Source organism: Crassostrea angulata, chromosome 4 (assembly GCF_025612915.1).
Source record: "Crassostrea angulata isolate pt1a10 chromosome 4, ASM2561291v2, whole genome shotgun sequence".
Classification (NCBI taxonomy): Eukaryota; Metazoa; Mollusca; class Bivalvia; order Ostreida; family Ostreidae; genus Magallana; species Magallana angulata.
Window position 1 is genome coordinate 38,475,898 of NC_069114.1, and position 22,599 is coordinate 38,498,496.

The 22,599-nt window shown below is 34.7% G+C and overlaps 1 protein-coding gene across 3 annotated transcripts; it reads left to right on the plus strand.

Moving 5' to 3' along the window:
- The first annotated feature begins 250 nt into the window (after positions 1-250).
- LOC128180616 (cytosolic phospholipase A2-like) lies at positions 251-22,161 on the plus strand. 3 transcript variants are annotated; one of them, XM_052848747.1, is made up of 19 exons: positions 251-732; positions 935-959; positions 1,890-1,968; positions 3,556-3,702; positions 8,387-8,511; positions 8,815-8,852; positions 9,007-9,033; positions 9,176-9,190; positions 11,667-11,802; positions 12,634-12,770; positions 14,836-15,058; positions 15,191-15,305; positions 15,392-15,529; positions 15,788-15,880; positions 17,721-17,973; positions 18,711-18,853; positions 19,190-19,368; positions 19,803-19,989; positions 20,151-22,161. In XM_052848747.1, the coding sequence occupies exons 1-19, from the start codon at positions 716-718 to the stop codon at positions 20,846-20,848; spliced, it is 2,775 nt and encodes a 924-aa protein (XP_052704707.1). In that variant the 5' UTR covers positions 251-715; the 3' UTR covers positions 20,849-22,161. The 3 variants fall into 3 exon arrangements, with proteins under 3 accessions (XP_052704707.1, XP_052704708.1, XP_052704710.1); XM_052848748.1 differs by lacking the exon at positions 9,007-9,033 and having other exon boundaries at positions 252-732; XM_052848750.1 differs by lacking the exons at positions 9,007-9,033; positions 9,176-9,190 and having other exon boundaries at positions 254-732.
- Positions 22,162-22,599: the final 438 nt, after the last annotated feature.

The following is a 22,599-nucleotide window of genomic DNA, read 5'->3' on the forward strand; positions in this document are numbered from 1 at the left end:
CAGTCGTCACGGTATAGTAACTTTTGATGAATTATATTAATCAAACTGCGTGATTATCAAAAGGTCAAAAAACCTCAGAAAGAAGTTGAAATATTCTACAACGTGTCGTGATCAGGTGGGAGGATCCCAGATTTGTCAGGGCGCGTCACGTGACTGCGCTACCCCCGCGGCTCGCCAAGATCTTGATCAAACAAAGTACAGCAACCGAGAACTTTAAAACATCTAAACCGCTCCGCCCGTCCATGGACAGAGAAGAATAATCTAGCTTTCTTACCGTTTACCTGTGTATTTACACACGAAGTCTGTTTAAGACTCATGTCCTTATTAAGATAAAAATAGATTTAAACCTTAAAATTTTCTTTTAGAGAGAGGGAGAGAAAAAAATTTGGTTCCGGTCTGTGACGTCACGCTATCTCAGTACATACCGGATAAACTACTTCATATATAACCAGGACTGAGAAGTGAGGATTGTTTAAAACCTGGCAGTGGTATTTTACAGTGGAGTACTAATTGTTGGTCGTTTTCAGTTGTTATGTGAGTTTCAACAGCTTCTGAAATTGTGCGCGGTTTTCCTTGAGGTCAGAGTTTTTATAGACTTAGTATGGAATGCGTGCCGTCAAGTTATTAATCTGTCGTCTGAATATGACCCTATGACATAAGGCAACTGAGAGAAGCCTGTTGTCTTTCTATACTCGATTCCTCAGGAAATTAGACAATGACCTTCAACACAGGGTAACTATTCACAGTCGTCACAATTTTCAATTTTTTTATTTTAAAATATTCAAGGCTTTTTTTTTAAGTTCACGTTTCAAAGAATCGAAGGACTGAAGACACCCGCACTGATAATTGTGCTTGGAAAGGGAGAACATGGGGTGTCTTGTTTGTTTAGGTTGTGTAACGTTTTGATAACATCCTTATCTCTTTTATTTGCTAGGTTCGATCCCTATCAAGTCTTTGAGGTAAGTGTGTGCAATAAAATGGCTGGATTGATACAGTCCTCTCTCATATGATTTACATGTACTACACACTGCTTGACCTATGTAACTACACACGTATGTATATTTTTCGTCCAGTACTTGAGCACTAGACAACAACTTCTTGTACAGACAACATGTTTATTATTCATATCTTCATTTTTTATTATTTCCACAATTGACAAGTCGCTCACCGAGTGGTTCACACTGTGAATACAAGTAGACGGAGATCCAGGCTCTTTACACACAAATCGTTTACTCACTCAGACTTTGTTGCTGTTGTTTTTAATGATATTGCTGGGGGTCTGCTTTGATATTGAATAAGAACAAATTACAGATGAAACATAGAATATGCAAATGAAACATAGATTTGAAGCATTATACTGTTCACAGCGATGATCCCATTATATTACGTTCAGATGGTATCTTTGTCCAGCCATCTTAAAGACCGGACATTTTTCTGAGTTTATTTTTTATTCAGTACAAGGGAAATGCGAATTCTAATTGGCATATGCTTCACCCTACTTTCTATAATTGATATAATGAGTTGGATATCCTATTTTATGAAGTATCCTGTCTTCCAACATTGATTTCTCTCAAGGACCCTTAAACTTAGAATAAGTCCCCTACATAATAATGTCTGTATCGTATCTACATTATATTAAGAAAGACCATATAAAATTATACAATAGTACATATATAGAGATACTACAGTGTATAATAATGAATCACTTGTACTGACCACAACTACTGAGGGTAGGGGTGAAGGAGGGGTGGGGTCAATAAAGCGAGAAAAAGGTCAATGACTCTTTCGTCTTATCTGTGCAAGTGCAGTAGTTTCAACGCGCTTTGTGACACAATCAATATCAAACAAAGAGACAAATGATGAATTCTCTCTTTCTGAATTCCCTGTAGGTGGAACACAGATCGTGTAAGATTCTAAATGTGAAGGTCGTCCGGGGCAGAAACATCACGAAGGGATGGATGGATTACGGTAAGCGACATATGCTTCTTACAATAGACATTGAACGACAATTGATATGTTTTAGAATAGATATCATCCCATATACATACCAATTATAACATCAAGTCCAAATATTTTTTTAAATGCTGCACAAGTTACTGATTTTCGATTAACTTATTGTTTAAAAAAGCACCCACAAACATTTACTGGCAATACACCTGTCATGCGACCATTGTTTTGAATATCGATCAATATAACCGATTGTGTGTGATAAACAAAGGCGGACATCCTTAGTCTTGTTACATTTGTACACAATTGGAGCGCACTTATCATAATCTATACAAATCACCATGGCCAGACGCTGGACTCGCATTGTTCAGATATAGCATTTACTTAAAGAAAATCACTTGAGACACTTCAAAATTAAGTTACCCCCCCCCCCCTCCATCCTTTACTCGCGTATTTATTTCAGTCAGCCACCTTTTCTTTGATTCCTTGTTTTCACAAACAAAAGAAGGTCGTGCTATAATCTAGGTGTGTTTTCACGAACAATAACTGAGCATGACGGAATACATAAAAAAATATAACAGTTCAGTTCATGCGTTGAAAAGTTCGCACGGATTTACAAGTATAAAAAAGCCGAAAGCTGGCTTTTATGGCCACGATCTTGGTTTTTCAGAAATTAATTCATGTCACTTACTTTTATGATATTTACCGTTTTATGTATGATATGATAAAATCTCTCTCTCTCTCTTTCTCTCTCTCTCTCTCTCTCTCTCTCTCTCTCTCTCTCTCTCTCTCTCTCTCTCTCTCTCTCTCTCTGTATGTCTTACGCAACAATGTCAATCTAATATGTGCATGTAGCCACAATCTGAGCTTTTTCTTTCCGTTTTAGTGAAGTGTTTTTAGTTTCCTCTATTTTCAAGGTGTCAACAATATCGAGTTTAAGTATGCATTATGTTAAGACACGACACTGAGAAAATGTAGTATAAATAAGGTCACTGCTTTTCTAACATCTGAATCGTTTTCGACTCCCGGGCTTGCAAAAAATTCTTCACGTGTTGAAATACACTTCTATAGTTTCATCACATATAATCATTCTGTATTTACGTTTTGTTTTGTTTTGGGTTTTTATTGGGGGGGGGGGGGGGGTTAAAGTGTTCAACAAGACAAAAACTAGAATTTAAAAGCTTTTTTTGCAATTTTTACTCACCGTGTGACACTCTCTTGATGAACAATTGCGAGACATGTTTCCAGTTAATTACGTTTAGATGAATTTATTTCTACATATGTACATGTAGTAAGTGTTGGATAAAAGAAATTGTCCAGAAAGGGTCACGGTTCAAGGAAAACTAAGTTTTGACCATAAAAGTAATTGAACAGGAACCTTTGACGTATCTGTATAACACACATTCTGCACCTGAAAATCAATTCAGTTCAATTTCATGATGATGGTCTTGCCCTTATTGACCGCTGACCAAAACCTTTCACGCTTATACACTGAATAAACTTTGATCATCGCACATTTCAAATCCCCTCCATGTGATTTCCTCTGACTTTGTTAAAAACCTTTGGAGCAAGTGACGTTTTATGTTTCGTTAATGTTGTTTGTTACAGTGGACACCCCAGACCCGTACCTCATTCTCCGGATAAAAACGGCCCCAGAAGGCCGCAGACGAACAAAAACCAAGGACAACGAGGTCAACCCAGTCTGGAACGAGGAGTTTACGTTTTTCTTGGATGGTGCAGTCGACAACAAATTACGTATGTTTACAAATCCACGACAAATTGTTTTCCATCATTATTTCTCCTCTAGATGTAAAGAATTGCGGTCTTTTCTGTTTGCATGGAGTTTTTAGTTTGAAAGAAAGGGGGGGGGGTATTTACGGCGATTGCATTGTACCATCACCGGACAGTCTTTTATCTATGTATGTATCTACAATTCACCAAGTCAGGGGGAAAAGAAGGAAAAAACTCTGTCGTTTCGCAAAATAGGTCATGTTTGTGTAGTTTATATTGGAGCATGAATGATATATTGTAGCATGCATTGTGTATGTATTATGATGCAAATGTTAGTAGTGCAGTAATAAGATGTACATGCAATGGCCTCATTAACAAATCTTGGTTTAAGATTTCTCATTGAGAAACCATCTACGTGCCTCTATCCATTAACAAAAAGGCACTCGGAGGTAATGCTGAGTAGTCTGTATCATCCAGGCATTTGTGTTTACCTCCACAAAATACTTACATGTACAAACGTCTGGATGATGCAGACCAGTAAAAGTAACTAAGGGGAGGTAATATAATTGACCCAAGAGCCGATGGGCTTGACCCATTCGCACGGACAGGAGATACTTACATCCACTGAGTATTTCTCCTACTAAAGCTATTGTTGTTAATTGTATGATATAATTGAATTTAAAAAAGAAAACCCAGATACCTTATAAACCCGTCAGGAGTGGTCTAATGGTTTTCTGGTAATGATTTGTAATTTTCATCAACATATTAAACATGAATAATTATAAAGAAAGCTGAAAATTTAAACACAGAAATGCATTTTTATTGGTTTATAACTTTTAAAGAGATATGTTGTAAGGAAGATGCTCAGATCACTGCAGTCCAAAAAAATTAAAATTACATAATTTTCATCAACATATTAAACATGAATAATTATAAAGAGAGATGAAAATTTAAACACAGAAATGCAATTTAATTGGTTTATAACTTTTAGAGAGATATGTTGTAAGTAAACGGCTCAGATCACTGCAGTCCAAAAAAATAAAATAAAATTGCACACGTATATTATTAACACTGACACTGGTAACTCAGAGTTTGTTCAGGAAGTATTTCTTTTGAATTCGTGCACCTTATTATTGCCACATAGGCCACGCCCGTTTTAACATTAATTTCAATGTATTTATGGTTACATTGAAATTTATGTTAAAACGGGCTTGGTCCCTGTGATTATTGCTCCAAAATCCTTTGTGTCCTTGTATTTGCTGTATGTAGTTACAATGTATGTCTATTATAGGGTTTAAGCACCGTGGGACGATCTTTTTCTTTTTTGTTAACGTTGCGATTTTTTTTTACGTAGAAAATAATCAGTTTCTTCGAAATAAGTCTACGGAAATAGATGCAGAATCCGGCGAATCGTTGCTGAATTAGTCTTGTCTTCCTCCTTCAACCTGGAAAATTTATAATTTCCATAGATTTACATAGATTTTCCCCACATAAATAAAGATGTTTATCCAGACATCCCAGTACTTGAAACATTCATGACAGAATACCATCATTTAAAAATAAAATACATAGTAGTCGGGCCTTTTCATACGTTTAAATACAAATTTCCCTAAAGCTTTTGGATTGTTGATATTTTAATTAGTTCCTCTAACAGAACTCTTCCCATGAAAGATTTTCAATTTGATGTAAATTATCCATAATAACCCTCTTTAAAGTTTAACTAGATGTTTTTGTACACGTCTTTCATAGCATACAAATGGCGACAATCTTTGCAGTTGTTTTAATATACATTGAAAGGCCACATTGACTGATGATGGTTCACTTCTAACGTTCAAACAACTTGTCCGTCAGGGGCTTGAAGTGGATTTAAAGGGGAACTATTTGATCCCTACAAGTCTGTAAAAAGTAAACTTTATTTGTCAAGGGTCTTGGTTTAATTAACCACCGTCTAACCTTATAAGTCTTCTCATACATGCATATGTTTTTTACCGAGCTACTTCGTATTCAGAAGTAAAAAAAAATTCTCATTCAAAATAAGGAAAGGACAGACTTTCACTTAATGATGTTTCATGGAAAGAGGCGAAAAAGGAAACATTGATAATAAGAAAGGAGATTTATTTTGGCAAGATAACAAGGAAGAAATGGTTTGAACGAATGTTAAATTCTTTATCATAAAAAGTATTAAAAAGATGGGGGTTATATACAAGGATCATTTTCTGCCTAATTCCATGAACTTGCTGATGTATTGACATTACGTTGGTTCTCCTTTGTCTGTATTATCACTTCTTACAATTAAGGGGGCTATATGGTCATGAACATTTTTAGAACATATTAATCTCCTTAAAAAGAAGAACTCTCTTTATAAATAAAGATGTGGAAAAATATTCAAATTTCAGAGCCAAAATATTTGGATTTTTTTGCGTTATCAAAAAATAGTTTATAGCTAAAAACAATTATTTGTAAAATATTAATTAAGGCAGATCTAATGGTTACTTTGCTGATCATACAGACTCCTATAATTATTAATTAATATCTATTGGGTATATATGCGGTCTTACACCGTACATATATGAAGCTATAGGATGTTGTTCAGTCCTTTATACTTTAGTATTACTTTTAAAAAATATTAATATCTGTGAAATTGAATATTAAGTTCAAGAGCCTTTGATGTGTGTCTTTTTGTATTTTGCAAATTTGATGTAAATCTGAAATGAATTATCATCTCTGAAAAAAGCTGCAATAACTAAAAACCAAATCGTATCGAAAGCTTTTCATTGTGTTTAATAAGATTCTGAAATGCGTTGATGCGGTGCATTAAAATCCGCTTAGTTCACGTTTATTTGTTGTCTTATTCTCCACGTTTAAGCTTATCATACACTAAATGACATATCACGTTGCGTAAGCAAACTTACTAGTAAATGCAATGTCACGGTAGCGGATGAGTGGTTTTAATTTTTTTTTTTTTTGCTGCTTCGTTGGTGGGATAATTGTTTTCCTTGAGACGATCAAAATTATCATTGACACCCGAAAAGGTTCCCAAAGTCGTGCTCGATTGCTACCCGGATAAAGTCGTGACGTCAGTTTGTGACTTATACCATTTACCTTGAAATATATTACATACACCCATCCCGAAATGAACGACACGCCCTGATGTATCATTGAGTTGTTTGATAACATGTTAAATCATCAATTATGACCGGAAACTCGTGATTTTGATTTAATAATGAAAATATAAAGACGAGTGCGCATAGCTCCCTTCTACCTATCCAATGGAAGCGGATCGTGCACATTGGCCATGATTTGCGACGATAATTTATCGTGAAAGAAAATTTTCTTATGAATTAAATGCATTAAATAAAACTGACATTCAAAAATTAAAATTTGATTAAAATAATAACATGACTTGAAAAATATTTATATCATATATGGATTCCATATAAATGGCTAGGTTATAGACAATGATCACAACTCTCTCTCTCTCTCTCTCTCTCTCTCTCTCTCTCTCTCTCTCTCTCTCTCTCTCTCTCTCTGGCCCATAATACCTTTCAGATAATGAGTGGTACTGTAAAAAAGTTACATGTAGCTTCGATCGGTGTTAATTCTATACTTTTTGTACTTGTGAAATTAATTCTAAAAATAATGTTTGTACAAAGTATTAAAGAAAATATTCATGTGCATATAGGTAAAATCTTGTACGCATGTATGTACAAGCAACCTAAATACTCCAGATAATTGGAATGAAATTAACACCGGCATCCATTACAGGTAAAAGTGTCTATTGATACCTGTAAACTGGACCCAGGACTATTAACCCCCGGGGGCGGCATGGACAGATAAGATCTGACCGTCGCAATCGGGCTCTGGGATTATTTTAACTAGATCAACAAGTTAAACTACCTCACTATAAACAAACCAACCACTGCCCTCTCCAAGTCAATCTTTACTCACAACATTTTTTTAAGGTTCTTTAACACCTGTACGTGAGGAAGGGACTCTCGTATCAGCTGGAACTGACGGGAATTCTTTTTAAATTTAAGTGTGCATAAATTTGGAAAATCGGAAACTAGCGAATTTAGAGAAAATTTAACCACGATTATGTAATTTTCTAATTTTATTGCAACGTATATGATGTTTATCTACCTTGTGACAAATTAAGACTTCTTTTTGAATATTCCAAGCTTACGGAAAAGTAGTGCCGAGCCCTGTTTATAAATCATAAAAGAGAAAAAAATAAGGTTTATTAATTGATAGCGTTTGACTAGAAAACTTAGTAGGATTTTCAAATAGTTTCCATTAGCGAATGTTGATCTTCTAGCCTCCTGAATAATCTATTTAGTCGTTTATTTACGGGAGAATGGTACATGTAAAATCATCACCCAGACAGTCTTAAGTTTGTTTTGGTATGCATGACTGAGTAACAATCATCCGGGCTCCACCGTCACCAAAATTTTCAAATCCCTCAACTCGTTCCTCAACTCAAATCCTTTTAAGAAAAGGACATAAATTTGAGGTCAAATCTCATATTTGAGGCTGAGTATTGACTTGAGGAAAGTTGGTGACGCCGAATTACAGTCTACAGGCATGCATACATGGGATGATAGAATGATTTTCTCACTAAATGAATATTTAACCATATTAGTAGATAAAAACATCTCTCCTCATTAGCCTCATTAAGTTTTATATCTTTTGTTGTTTTTATTATGGACAGATATGATTTTGATGGAGGCTAATTATGGATCATTGGATCAAACGATCGGGGAAGCTTGGTACTCACTGAACGACCTTCCCCCAAATGAAGTGGTCACAAAGTCTTTCTTCTTCCCTAAGGATGGGGTAATTTTTTTTACTTTGGTTTCGTCAATATTCTTTGAATACAAATTTTCATTTTCGCGCGGATTTTGTTGAGTTTATACACGAAATTCAATTTTATCAAAGTGCAATATCCAAGAAAACATTGTACATGTATTGATATGATCATTGTGCACACCAATTCTTTATTTGAAACTGCTACTTAATAATTTTCATTGAATCCACGAAAATATGCCACCGAATATTGGTGAAACCATTGTATATGATTTGAACTTGATTATAGTATTTCTCCTAATTGCACCTCAATGTTATTAATTTTTTTTTCAGAAATCGGAAGTTGAACTAGAATTCCGGATACACGAGGAGTAGGTTCCAGTTTTTACTTTTTACGTACATATATTTCATTGTAAGACGATAGATTGGAAAATTTTATTCTCACACATAAATATTGCAGTAAATTTGATTAGATTTTATAAGGATGATAAAAAAGCATTGAATTTTGTAAATGACTTAATATAGGTATGCAATTTCTCGGATCGCACGTTGGTAAGTTGGACAGTGGCATCCTCAGCCAAATGAATTTCTATTCTAAATTGTGATAGGTAGTTTGAATCACAAAACATGAATAATTGAATATGCATATATAGGCAATAAAATTCGTAACTGTTAGTTCCGTTTTTGTTTTCAGTTTCCGACAGTTCAGGTATACCCATGATCCCCTTTTTATGCAATGATACAACTATTCTCATGCGTTTACCATTGCTAAGATCATTGACTCTTGCAGTACATATATGTTATCACCATCGTTTCATCACTCTGCTAGACTTTCGTTATCAAATGTTTGCTCAGCCTGATTCTCATGTTCAACTTTAAGAAAATTCATATCGACCAACATCAGCACATCTAAAAAGAATTGATTTTTTTCGGTTCTCTTTCAGATGCATGTTTATGCATATGAATTCGACACATCAAAATTCACGAAACTCAGCTACCGCCGCCCCGCCCCCCCCCAAAAAAAATAATTGCGTGGACCCTGAGGTCCACGCAGAAAATATATAAGCGAGGTTAAACCGGATGCTATGGGGAAAATTCAGCCTGCGCATGAGCTAGCCTGGTTCCTGTGCGTAATGGGTAGCTCAGGGAACCAGGCTAACACACGTTTATCTGAATCGGGATCGGGACACATATGCACACATAAGTTCAAAGGCGCTGTAAAGTTGTCGGTAAACAGTACAGAAACAAAGTATTCCTTTTAAAGAAATGATTGGCATGTGATATGAACTATCAGAATTACGAAATAAGCCGATACTACAACATGCATCAAATAGCATAATTAGCAATGTTTTGTTGTTTTTCCGAATACACAACTTTTATAAAAGGCGAAGCTAGGGTACTTCCCGATTAAATTTTTTTAAGCATTAAAGTATGATTGAATAATTATGTCCCTGTATAAAAGTTAAAATCTCAAGAAAAATGCATCAAAATATGAAATTTTTAATTTACAAAAAGCTGTCTCTGCATAGTTAACAAAGTAGTGCGAATCATAATGTGTGCGCAAATACTAAAATTCACCGAATGCCTGATACTATACATGCAAACTTCATTCATAGATAGATCATAATTATTTTTAGTAGTATGAACACTTTAAATTCTGAGATAAAAAGTCAGGGCTATAAATATATGTATACGTAATACAACGTACAAATTTAGTGATTAAAAGCAGAGGGCTAGAGTCGGTGGAATCTCTGATAGTCTTAAAAGGCTTTCACGTTTTCGTTGGAAACACATGCAAATGGTCCACGTATTGTAGTCCTTTTTTAAAGGACAGCAACTTGTTTATTATATAAATGGGGAAATCCCGACCGGGTTTAGGTTAAAATTCCCAGTGGAAGAAAGTTCATGAATATTCTGACAACTTTCTTTGTACGTCAATATGGGAAGTACATTTTTATTTCCTGAATTATGTTCTCCTTCGCTACAATCGTTGATATATACATGTATATATATAAACCAATTTCTAGTATATTCTAAGTACATTTATAAACTGTTAGAAATAGTACTTGCTATAGCATATAATTTTCAGATACTTATATCATATATGAATTATCACATATAACATTACATGTATTCATACGAATATAAACAATGTCGAACCATAGACAATTATACAAATATATAGAAATATCTTTTTTCTGTATTCAATAGATTCTATATATTATACATGTTTCATGAATAAGGTTACGTGAATACCCGTAGGTAATAATGAGATAAATTATTTGCTCGAACATACATAAATTCTAAATGTCAATATAGAGGACAGTTGGTTTTTTTGACAGTTGCATTTATATCAACATGTCACTAGAAGCTATAATGTAGTATTTCACCCAATTAAAAAAAAAACGTCTGACACTAGTGATATGTAGAGATTTTTTCGATCATTATCTATTTTCCGAAATGGGTGTCCGCATAAGCTTAAAACTGATAAATTTGATTCATTAAAATCGTAATGCATGAAAACAACATATTCAGCCATCAGTAAAAAAAAAAAAAATGCTCCATTGTCTCCGTGACAGCTTTCTTCCTTCTTCACCGAAAGCATAATAAATTAGGGATTCATTTACAGTGTTAACAGTAGTAACATGTTTGAAACGATCGAATTTTCATTGCAAACTTTTTTTACTCGGTCGTTTTAATTTGCTTTGGAAGAAATCCATACACTTTAGATTCCTTGTGTTTGTCTGTTTTTTCTCTATTCGCTGCCTTTTTGAAATGAAGTTTGAAATGTTTGGTCCTTCGGAAATTGAATGAATTGAACTTTTTTCAGTTGACCAAAAAAAAAAAATAGATGATTAAATAACTTGTGTTATTTTCAATAAACTAAGTATGTTATATTTTGTATACATTGATTTACATTAAATTTGGAAACGTTTTTCGTTTCATAAAGTTAAAATTCTTAATTTGATCTTCCTGGAAAGTCGGTTAGTTTTCTTTACATTGTGTCGTTTGTTTGTTTTGTTTTATTCATGAATGATGTTTTTGCATTTTAGATCTATTTAAATTCACTCTTTGGTTGCCATGGAGTCCATATCACGATCCTTCTTACATTCTTGTTCTCTTACAGCTGTTACTTATGTATTACGTTACACGTAATTACCTCAATGTTACATGTTAACTTGCAGCGAAAACCCTACTCTCCGGTATAGTCTGTGCCTGTGTGATCAGGAGAAAGAGTTTAGAGAAAAGAGAAGCGATGTCGTCATGAAGAAAATGGTGGAATTACTGGGAGAGGAGAGGGGACCACAGGATATTGAGGAGGTGTGTTTTGGAAAAATAAAAATCAGCAAATTCGTCCAGTCCCTTATACCTGTATTTATTTATATATCGCCCAGTGGCAAATCTTGCACACGATGTGGGGCTTTACACTTTTGTGATGAAAATTTCACGCAATCTCACCAATTGCGTGAATAATAAAACGTTCTTACATATATTTTCATTCGATGGTCTTTGGTTTTTTATAACACCCCGCCCCCCCCCCCCCCCCCTAAACTGGAGAGATTGGCTTTTCCTTCGTGAATGGAAATCGCTAAAGAATATTTATGAAACCAAGACAATTTTAGCGAACCTATCCAAGAAATGCAGGCATTTTTGTGACTGGTCCTGTATTTCTGACGATGCCTTTAATGCATTTGCAGCAAAGATGTTCATTCACCGTATTCATTTTGTCAGTTTATACATGTACTTGTAATGACAAATGTGTCCATTGCCCTTTGCTGCAACCTTGTAATACCGTAGGTGTCAGAAGTGCTGTTGCACTTATTTATTTGTATTTAACAATGGGGAAGGGGTATTACGGATATGCAGTATTCGTCGTGGTTTTTGTTGTCTCTTTAAGCTTTTGATCCGCTTAGAAGAAATTTCCTTGGTGGTCAGTTTAATCTCATATACAAATATAGGAAATCATGCGCTAGTTAATTTTTTAAAAAACTTCTTTCGTGAAAACTTGAATCTATTTTACTAGCATTAAATACTTCAATTCACTAATATAAAACGTGTCCATGCAATTTACTTTTGCTATATCATTATCTCCAAAATCTTTGAATTATTTATTTAACAGAAGTTTTTAATGGTCTTTTTTCTACTATAAAGGTTCCGACAGTGGGCGTGATAGGATCCGGGGGCGGATTCCGCGCCATGGTGGCGTACAGTGGCGTCTTTAACGCTCTCAAGAAGTCCGGCATTCTTGACGTCACTTCCTATGTGGCTGGACTCTCCGGATCGTCATGGTAATATCGTGTGAAAAAAGTCAAATGTTTGTACAGTAATAATGATTTGCATATATATTAGAATATACATTGAGAAATAGTTTAAAATCCGAACGTATGACAGTGATGCAAACAGAAGGAACATACATGTAAAACACTTAACCTTGGGTTTATTTGTTCTTCTGGTAGATTTTGATATTTTGTGAGATAAAATTTAAAAAAAACTCGAAGAAATATTATTGCCCACGTATGCCCTTTATTGTAATTGATGGTGCCAAAAGCTTCCTCGCAGTACACTAAAATCAATTTCGACTTTCCAGAAATACATTAGCTATAATTGTAATTTCTAGGAAAAACTCACCACACATCTTTTGGATGTAATTTGAGCGAATTTCTACCGACTAACCTTGGGATATTTCCAAGAAAAATTGTTGTTTTTACAAAGTGCTGAACATGCACTTTGCACAATAAATAATCAAGAGTACATTCACCCCATGTTTTTCTTTAGATTCAAAATGCCTATACATATACATATACATATACATATAGATAGGTTACTGTACATGATACGTCTGTAGGTCATTAAAGAGTGCATGAATATCAAAAATGCTATTGAGCAAATTTGACTACTATATTGTCTGTGAACATACTAGTAAATAGATATCATTTTATTTATCAATCACGTTCTTTAAAATCATTCCATGGTTATTAAATTTTAACAAATGGGGAAAAAACCAATGTTACGTTACGATTTATAAGACACTGTCCTGACTCTAAGAAATATCTAGAGACTACAGAGAACATATAAAGAAATACTAGGTCTAAGTGTTATATTAACACACGAAATGAGGATATCAATTACCACACGCAATCATACTTTGACAATACCTACATTTCATGATTCATATGCGAGTACTACTTACTTATCCAATCCGTGCCCCCCGGAGGACGCATGAGGTCGCGCAACAAAGTACACCTCTTGTGACGTCGCTGGCGATAACCTGCACCTCTCTCAAACTGTGCCACTTTAGTTCTTTTCTCCCTTTCTCTACTGTGTGCCTGCAGGTGTTGTTTGGCCTTCCTCGCCTCTCTTTCCATCAGGAGCCCTGGTCAACGCAGTTCTGATGTTCGCACTGTTGTCCCTTTGGAGAACATGGCCTATCCATCTCCAATGCATACCCTGGATTGTTCTTGACATTAGGATTGTGGATGTTTGTTCATATAGCTGTTGGTTCGATATCTTGTCTGGCCAGTGTATCTTCAAAATTCTCCGAAGATATTCCGGTAGAATGTATCGAGATTCTCATCATCTTTTTCGGGGGTTCTCCAGAGGTCAGAGCAATACAATAACACAGAGATGACATTTGTGTTGAATATTCTTAGCTTGGTCTTAGTGCTATGTTTGGCTGATTTCCATAAGTTGTTCATGGGTGAAAAGGGCACTTTGTTTGCTGAATAAAAGCGCCGGGTCATCGGCGTAGTCATGTTCTTCTAGTGTTGACTGCGACATAAATTTCCAACGTATACCTTGTTTCTCATTGTTGGTTTTTCTCATTATCCAATTGACCACAATGATGAATAGGAACCAGACATGACACATCCCTGCCTCACTCCGGTCTGAACCTTGAACCAGTCAGATGTCTTTCCGCTTTCGATAACACAGTTAGTACATCCATCAGATATTTTTCTGCTGATGTTGACATATATATATCAGGAATGCCATAATGCTTGTTTAGATTTCATAACTTGACCCTTATTGTGCTGATAAATGCTCTTGGAAGTCTGTAAAGCTCAATCATGAAGGTGCTTGCCATTCTATGGACTGTTCAAGTAGGTTTCTTCATATGATTACCTGTTCTGATCCTCTCCTCTCCTAGTTGCAGAGTGTTCTCGCCTTAATTTGTCCTCTATCCCATCTCTTATTTTGTCAGTCACTCATATGCGAGTATATCCACTCAATATATTTATCTAAAGATAAACTACCCTATACCGCGTGCTTTTCCATCTCAACAATTATAAAAAGTGTATTCAGTCAATAAATTAATCAAGGTGCGTTTCCACTTATTCTATCCACTTTTCTACCTAGGTATGTCTCCACACTATACTCGCACAAGGACTGGCCAGAGATGCACCCCGGGGACATGCAGGAGGAGTTAATGAACAACATTGACTCTAGTCTCATCTGGCTGCTGTCCCCACAGAGTATATACCGCTACGTGGACCGGATCCTCGAAAAACGCCGGAACGGACAACCTGTTAGTTTTACGGACATCTTTGGACACCTCGTGGGGGAGACCCTTCTAAAAGACGTAAGCAAACGCCAAAGATAAATAGTACATGTAGTTTTATTATTGAAAATAACGAATGTAAATTAAGTTAAAAGGTAAATACAAATCACTCATTGCATCGAATTTGGATCTGATTTTTTTTTTATATTACAGAGGTTAACTACAAAGTTGTCAGACATGCGTGAAAAGGTCAAAGATGGAAAAGTGCCACTTCCACTTATGACGTGTGTAAACGTAAAAGCAGATCGGTCAGCAAGAAGTTTTCAGGGTACGACATTTTGAATTAATGCTTCTTTACGGTATTTGATAATTTATTTAAGGTTATTTCAATCATTTGTCATTTGATTTTTACAGAATGGGTTGAGTTTTCACCTTATGAAATTGGAATGCCAAAATATGGAGCCTATATGAATTCAGAACTGTTTGGAAGCAAGTTCTTCATGGGCAAATTGGTAAAATCATACGGAGAACCACCTCTTCATTTCTTACAAGGTACTCTCTCTCTCTCTCTCTCTCTCTCTCTCTCTCTCTCTCTCTCTCTCTCTCGTGATTTACAAACTATGACATCTTAGATCTTTATTATAAGAAAAAAAGAGCTGGATGTTCGAAGTCATTTTAGACTATATGTGTTCAAACTTCCTTGAACAGAAAACCTCTGTATATTAAAAAATATTCAAAATAAACTTAGATATGGAGATAGATTTGTATGAGTGATAAGTCACATGTAGACGATTGGCGTTTCTTCTGTAGGGATATGGGGAAGTGCATTCTGCATCTTGTTTAAGAGGCTTCTTGAAGATAACCGAAACAAGGACCCGGTGGAGATGATTAGGCAGGAAATGGGTAAGTCTCGATTTTTCCCTTTTTTTATTGAAAGAAATGAAAGTTCTTCCGTATGTTAAAACAGGAATCAAACTAAACAAAATGATACATAAATTGTTTTATGCGGTACATTTGATATCAAACATTGTTTATCAAAGATTTACACAAACTTTGTCTGCGTGTTTTTATTTTTCGATAGTTTATTCAACACTTGATTAATTTAGTAGAATTGGATAAAATTGTGGAACGTTAGAATCTGTAGATCAATGATTTGTGTATATCAGTCTGTCTTTTGTCCCGTGTTGTGATTGTAATCGGATTAAGATTTACAGAGGCTCCACAGGGTTTTGACACAATCTGTGCAAAAATCGTATATATAGTAAACTTTATATACGATTTTTTAATGGTTTTTTTGGCACATATTGTGTCAAAACCCTGTGCGAGGCTCTGTTTAACTTAAGCATCTGACGTTATATGTAATTTTATTTTATAAAATACCGGTATATACAGTATACACTGAACCAAACTTTTTAGTGTTCACCCAGTATAATGTAATTTACTATATGAAATAAACACATTCATTTGTCTTGCCGTCGGGATGGCTGATTTCCTTTTCACATTCAGGTAGTGAAGATTGCATTGATCTTGACTTCTGGCTGCGACCCGTGACCTTGACCTTTGTTAAATATCGCAAACACTTCCGCTTTGGTTGAATTTTGCTCAGAGCTTTTGGATATAACTTTACACTTATACAAGAGAAAAAAATTATATTAAAGTAACGTTACCTAATTTAGATTGCTTTATATGTAAAACATTGTCGAACACAAAATACGCAGCAAATTTAAAGTGAGTAGTCCTACAATCTGAGTTAAGAACAATGCAGACACCATATTCCAACGGCGTTGGCTGATTTGTTCATGATTATTTTGGGTATGTTAACTAAGTATTTTTCTTTTGAATTTTTCTGAAAACTAATATCAATCACAAAAAGTCACCAATCATATTAAGCACATAGAAAAATACAAATTTGATGTTTTGACGTTTCGTCACGGGTAATTGATTTCATTCGTTTTTGTCTTTTATTATCTGTCCTGTTGATGGAAAGACATACCGATAACGAAAGTTCACGTTATTTTATGTCATGATTATCAAATTATTGTATTTATCAGGGTGAACACTTTTTGTTAAAAAAAAAAAATATATATATATATATATATATATATATATATATATATATATATATATATATATATATATATATATATATATATAATCCAAAATGAGTGAAAGGTGATATCACACAGTATAAATAATCAAAAATCAGGTGAATGTACATAAGTTATAACATAACATAACTTATGTACGTTCACCTGAAGAAGGATGTAAATCCAGAAAGCGCTAGTGAATAGAAACTTTGGAACTGTTCATTTTCTTTTTCTTTTTTGATTTTATATATATATATATATATATATATATATATATATATATATATATATATATATATATATATATATATATATATATATATATATATATATATACACACCTTCTTTCTAAAATAGCAGGTGTATGTATATACCCTTTTACTATTATTGGTGGCAAGATAGAAACTTCACTTTAAAATGAAGATGACATGAAAAACAGTTAAGGTCGCTCATCAAATTCAAAATAAGCTGAAACTAATCAATAGGAACAATTTGACGTAACAACGCCCTTGTAGGGATATACTGCTCATCAGTCTTGTCAGCATGGAATGGCATAACCGAACCAAATAAAACTTTAAATGTAAAAAATGTTTTTGATACGTATAGAAAATGAAAGTTACTCACCAGCATTCACGTTCTTGATATTATTTTCAAAGTGAAATCACTGGAGCAGGCTCAGGATGAGGAGTCCAGCGATAGCAGCGAAGATGAAGGCGATGATGATGATGAGGAGGAACTGGAACCAGAAAAAAAGGAACCAGTCAAATCCGAAAACAACAATGTGTTCAAGTTTCCTCCTACGGCTTCCAAGGGCATGTCAAACGGACACCCTCGCTCAAGGCACGCCACCCTTAGAAAAACCAAACAAAAAGGGTACTGGCAAAACTTCCTATCGGGCCTCTTGGAAAAGTGAGTGAAATTCATGTCCGATTTTACTAGAATTATATTTTATGACTGGTCATGCCATTACAGGGAATATGACATAATTTGAGCTCAAATTTTTCATTTTCTTCTAGAATGGTCAATATGAATTGTTTTGATGCTTTGTCAAAATTTGAATGTCAAATATCGAATTACAAGCAAGATACAGAGGTTTGATTTCTTTGTTTCGTAAACAAAGCCTGAATCCTGTTATTGTTTACATTTGTGTAGTATTGGTATGGGATTTAATTCTGTTGTTGATGAAATTGCATTTATTTATGAACTCATTGGATAAGTTTATCTTGTTTGTCACAAGTTGCTCAGTATGATGTCTGAAAAATGATAATTTCTTTACTTACATTATTTGTTAATAATATGTGTAATAAGACTCCAGTTTTGGCTTCTTACCCCTATATCTCGCTTGTAACTTGATTTCTAACATTAAAATTTTGGTGAATCATTCATAAATAAAAACACATGATACCATACATAAAGATTAAAAATAAGATGTTGAGATATGTCCCTTTAAGATAATTTGCGTATGCCAGGGACAATTGATATTTTACACAGTTAACGAGATTTGTTATTAATTGAATGAATGAAAAATGACTTCGCTGTAAGCATGAATTCATTAATGTAAAGCGTGTTCGATATAATAACCAAAAAACAGAAAATATACTGCTTCTAGAATTTAGCGTAATCTTTTAGCGTTTTCCTCATTGCAGTAAGCGGTTCGAGGTCCTAAACTCCCGCGCTGGCCGGGCCGGAGTGGTGCATAATTTTATGAGGGGGTTGTCCCTCCAACAGGCCTTCCCCTTGTCTCCATTTAACCCTGAGGAATCAGGTGCTAATGCCAACAGAGTAAGCGGTGAGATATTTAAGACCACATTCCAGCTGACAGGGAATAAATGATCTAATTTATAATTATATTAATTTACTAATTTTAAATTAATATTATGATGTCATTTGACAAAGTACTGAAAGTACTCATATAAATGAAGAAGTAGGGAAAATTGACATTGTATAAATATAATTTAAACGAATTTGATAAATAAATAAACTAGTAGGTAGCCCAAATATTTTTCTTACACAGAAGATGTCCATACTCAAAAAGGTAAAAAGTGTTGTTAAAGTAAACTTTTTCAGATACTTGCCGGGGCTTAAAAGAAGTTGTTCCTTAATCTCAAAATCTTATTTTATCTAGATGATTTTGACGGCTTGTTGGAGATACATCCTACCAATGTCAAACGTCTCTACATGGTAGACGCTGGTCTGACCTTCAATTCACCCTACCCCCTTGTACTGCGACCCCAGAGGGCCGTGGAAATAATCCTGTCATTTGATTTCAGCGCCCGACCCAGCGACACTACCCCGCCTTTCAAGGTGAATTACCGTATTTTCGGGGTTTTTTTCGCGTGTCACAAAATTTGCGAAAATAGGAAAATCTGTTACATTTTTTAAGTTGCATCAGTCATTTTTTGCGATTTAAACAGTTTCTTATAGAAAATGATACAGGATTTAATTTCTGCGTATTCAATTATTTGCGATTTAAGAGATCGCAAAAAGCGAAAATTAGATCATCGCGAAAAAAACTGGATATACGGTTTGTCATTCACGCATATTCTCAAGTGGCCACTGAGGTTCAACAGATAGTTTTGTAGAAACAAATTAATTGTTAAGGTGGCTCACTTTACCTTGAAATAATTTCTCAAATCAGTCGAATTTTCTTTTCCCAAAAATTTAATTCAGTAAATATAAACGGAAGCCCCAGGCGGATTCGGTAGTGAACTACCTTAACACATTTGCTGTGCTTGTAGGAACTCAAACTGGCGGAGAAATGGGCCAATCTGAACAAACTGCCTTTTCCCCCGATTGACGTAACGGTCTTTGATCGAGAAGGAATGAAAGAACTGTATATATTCAAGCATCCAACAGATCCATACTGTCCAATAGTTCTCCATTTTTGTCTCGTTAATATTGAATTTCGCAGATTTAAAGCTCCAGGTGAGTTTTTGGTGTTTTATTTAGAATAGTGCGTTTAATAAATGATATACATAAATCTAAATTTCTAAACTCATTGTTACCCATATATAAGTTTAAGGTAAAAGTATCATTTGGAAAGTTGTGTACATACTTTACAAACATTCTTTTTTGTTGTAACGCAGGTGTACCGAGAGAAACAAACGAAGAAATCAAATTTGCCGCGTTTGATATATTCGATGACAAAGAATCGCCATATTCTACGTTTAACTTCAAGTATTCCCACGAAGCATTCAAAAGACTTTCAAAACTGACTGAATTTAATACATTACTCCATGTCGAGGACATCAAGAATGTGATAGCAGACGTTATTAAAAACAAACGCGAAAATGGACCAAAGATCCCGATATCTGTGAACGAAATCAATAATTTACAACGGGTAAGTAAAAAGAACCGACAGCGATTAAGCAAATTTGTCAGCAAAATGAAAGAAGGAAGTTTGCGTCGAAAAAGCGGAAGTGACGCGCAACAATCAACAAAGGGGCATAGCCCATTGACAAAAGCAGAAAGTGACGCGTTGGGAAAGAAGAAGAGACCTCAAATGACAATCAAAGGAACCAGGCGGGTTTATCGCACTAGCGCCGCCCCTGACCCGTCTCTGACGTCACCGCGGGAGGACGAGGAATGGGATTCGGTGGATGCGGTGGTCGTTAGGTCGCGCACCACCAAAGGTCGCGTGTACGCCACGGAGGAGAAATTCATGACGGCGGCGGAAGGACCTCCGGGAGACATCTGGGCGGATCCCGTGTGTCATTCTGACGAGGAGGAGGAGTTCTACGTGTGTATGTCAGACAATGAGGACGATTTTGCAGACGCAGTTTAGCGCGTATATACCGAATAGAGGTGGAAGTTTGTATAAATGGTGTTTACAGTTTGAAAGCGTAAATGTATAGTCTGTAACATTAATTTTCTTCGCAAAGAATTTGATTCCCATAGCGAAGTCGCTCTCAGCCAGTTTCATATATTATGGTTCTTGGCTGTAGATAAAGCATTGTAATTTTATTTTTTTAATCTTGGACCACTTAATTATTTTTGGATGTATAATCGCCAGCTTTAGGAATGTTTATAACAATATAGAAATTCAACAAATAAAGGGACGACAGGAATTAAAACTTTGTAAGGATAATGCTTGGCAAAACGTCTCTGTCTCATAAGATAATAGTACTTAGTTTTTAATAAAAAGATTTGTCATTTAAATGAAATCTTATCACGGGATTTTATTTTCATTTTTAAATCCCTGCTTTTTGGTTGGCAATTGTTCGAAAATTCTTGTTTTGTCTCCGTCTTTTCATAAATTCCGATAGACATCGCGACGAAAATCGTTATCTTTCCTTTAATCAAAATTGGTCCAAAGACACTATGTAGTTTTTCTTTTTACATTACATGTACATTACAGCCCTGTGAAATTGACACGTTGTGCTCCTGGGTATATATTTTATTTCCAGTCTGTCTCATTATTTTGAGTACAAATAAACCTTAGTCATCAAAAAAGGCTATATCAACCTGTTATTAGACAAGCAAGTGTAATGACTTGCGTGCGTGTTTTAAATCCTGGGAAACTTAAGTTTTAGAGAGCTAAATTTTACCACTCAACGTTCTTTGTGAGACCGATGTACATGTGTATTGAATCGTCATATTAATTATCAAGTAATTGAAAACAATCAATCAAAAATTTTTTTTTTATGGTAAGGTTACAAATTAATTGACGTCAATTTTAATGTAATAGGAAAACTTGGATTTTATTTTGTATATTGAATGCTGCAATTCTGTAGATGTACGGGAAATTTCGGGTTTACGTGCCAAATGTGGAAAACTAAATACAAGTTATGAAAGTGAAATCGCTTTCAATTGTAAACGAATTTTTATCTTAAACGTATATTTACGTGAAATTATAAAACTTTAATCAATGCTGATTCTTTATTAGAAAGCATAAATACATCAGACATGATTTTATTTATTTTTACAGAAAACTAAACTTCGATATATGCAACAAGTGCTTGTCATTTAACACGATATTGTATCTTTAACAATCAATCGCGACTATCAAATTATATGTCAATTTATTTTTTTTTATTCTGGTTATTTCCAATTGCAGATTGTGACATGTATCGCTATTAGCTATGATAATCAAACTGAGTTTTAATGGGTACCAGACAGCAACTGAAGAAAAAAATAAGAATTTTCTATTCCAGTTTTAATGGGTACCAGACAGCAGTTTCATTTTTTTGTTCAATATAATTGTTCTATTTTCGATGGTGTCATTGTTTTTGTGGGGGTTTTTTGTTGTTAGTTGTGAAAGTATTTGTCTTTCAGCCATCACTATATACAGTGCAACAGTTAAAAAATTGTCATGTCTCAAAAGAAAACAAAAATGTCACATTTGTTGCCACTAATCAGAATGTTGTCCTTAAAGCACGAGGAATTTTTCACGGGCACCTGTTCTTGCACTAATGGAATCAAAATAAAGGGGAAAAAATAATAAAAAGGGATGTTACGACTCATCTGTCTGCAGTATTATGACGAAATAAATAAAGACAATTTTATGTATTTATGTGTTTCATTCCTGTTTAGTAA